Source organism: Phaethon lepturus, unplaced genomic scaffold (assembly GCF_000687285.1).
Source record: "Phaethon lepturus isolate BGI_N335 unplaced genomic scaffold, ASM68728v1 scaffold39453, whole genome shotgun sequence".
Lineage (NCBI taxonomy): Eukaryota > Metazoa > Chordata > Aves > Phaethontiformes > Phaethontidae > Phaethon > Phaethon lepturus.
In genome coordinates this window covers 117,656-119,223 of record NW_010527744.1, presented here as the reverse complement: position 1 = coordinate 119,223, position 1,568 = coordinate 117,656, and the positions used below count along the sequence as shown (strand labels likewise).

At 50.1% G+C, this 1,568-nt stretch overlaps 1 protein-coding gene across 1 annotated transcript in view; it reads right to left on the bottom strand.

Moving 5' to 3' along the window:
* Nucleotides 1-242: 242 nt before the first annotated feature.
* The window catches only part of GRHL3 (grainyhead-like 3 (Drosophila)), a 17,933-nt gene continuing 16,607 nt past the window's right edge, over nucleotides 243-1,568 (bottom strand). The window contains exon 15 of the mRNA XM_010283471.1: nucleotides 243-357. Within this exon, the coding sequence (XP_010281773.1) occupies nucleotides 243-357 (115 nt within the window). The remainder of the gene's footprint in view (nucleotides 358-1,568) is intronic.

Genomic DNA, 1,568 nt, shown 5'->3' with positions numbered 1-1,568 from the left:
AATAAAATAAAATAAAATAAAATAAAAAATAATAATAATAATAAACTCAACAGAGAGCAGTTCCATGTTCACATCGGTAACAGATCTTCCAAGCAGTCTCCAGCCTGGCACGCTGAGGCCGAGGCCCTCCCCGAAGGCAGTGTATTCAAGTAAAGGCAACAAGTTGAGGCACTAGGCTGAGTTCTGCTGGGTCAAACTTGCCGGCTTTGAGAGAAGTCCCAGTAAGTGCTGCCTGCGGCTCTTTATAGCTCCTTGAGGATGATCTGGAACTTGTCCTCTGCTTCCACCATGTCCAGGAGAAAGGCCATGTGGTTGCTGTAGTGCTGGATGATGTTGTTGTCCATGTTCACCAGGATCCTACAAGGAGAGGGAGAACGGCTGGGTCAGATGCAGCACATCGACAGGTTTGCAGAGCAGCTTAGGCGGAAGGGCTGGACATTACTGCACACTCAGGATTCCCAGTCATGGACTGGAAATAACATCACTGACACAGCCTTGTGGCATGGGGGTGGCCCTCTCTGAAACACCTCCACACAAAATTCCCGTTAAAAATTGCCTTTACTGCCCTGTTATTGATCAGTGTCGTGTTATCGCAGCCACACTCCTCGCTGCCTGCCAGCCAGGTGGGTTGGTCGCAGCCAGGCTGCTCCGGGGGTCACAGCACAAGAAGGCACTGCAGTGTCCACCTTACCCAATCTGAGGGGCTCAGCCCCTCAAATTAAAGTCACGATACAACACAAAGTAACATCCTGCAGAGCTTTTTGCAATTCTACCCTCGACATGCCTAGGCCCAGCGTTTGCTACACAGGCAGATAAATCTGGATTATGACAGAGTGTGAATTTCAGAGCAGAACTGCTCACTCCTTGCTTCTTGCCTGGGTGCTTTTAGGGGTGCATTATTCTGAACAAGCTGAGACTGCTTTGGGAGTAGATGGAAGTGGTTTGGAATAGGACGCCCTTCTCCTATCCAGAACAACCTCCCATGCAGACGTGCCCTGAGCGTTGCCTGGGAGCCCTTTCTGCACGGAACACACACAGGCAGGCTGAGCGCACGCAGCCAGCTGGGCCAGCCGGTGGCAAATTCCTCCCTGTGCTCAAGGGCACACCTCCAACGCTGCTGCAGATCCCACAGCTGCTCTGACCTGGAATCAATTACGTGGAGACATGGGGAGAAGGAAACATTTCAACAGCTGATTTAAACCTGAGGCTGTGGTTCTGTGCCAGGCAAGAGCCCCTCATTATTGTAATGGAAGTAACGGGGCAGCTTTGCATCACCCCACTGTGTTCCCATAAATCAGATGTGAAATTTGTAACTGTTTGGAGGAAACAAAGAGAACAAATTATCTTTCTTTGCAGAAAGCACATCCCCTCCAGGTTCCTGCTGGGGTCATTAATGGGGCAATGGCATTAATTGTGCAACACTCCACAAGCCAAGATTAAAAACAAGAAAAAGAAAAAGCTGAGCATCTAACAAATCGAACAGTTTAACAAGCATAAACGTGAGGCCCCGGTGTCCCTCCGGGGAATGCCGTGGAGGTCAGTGCAGCCACACCAGGTTGCAGCGACTG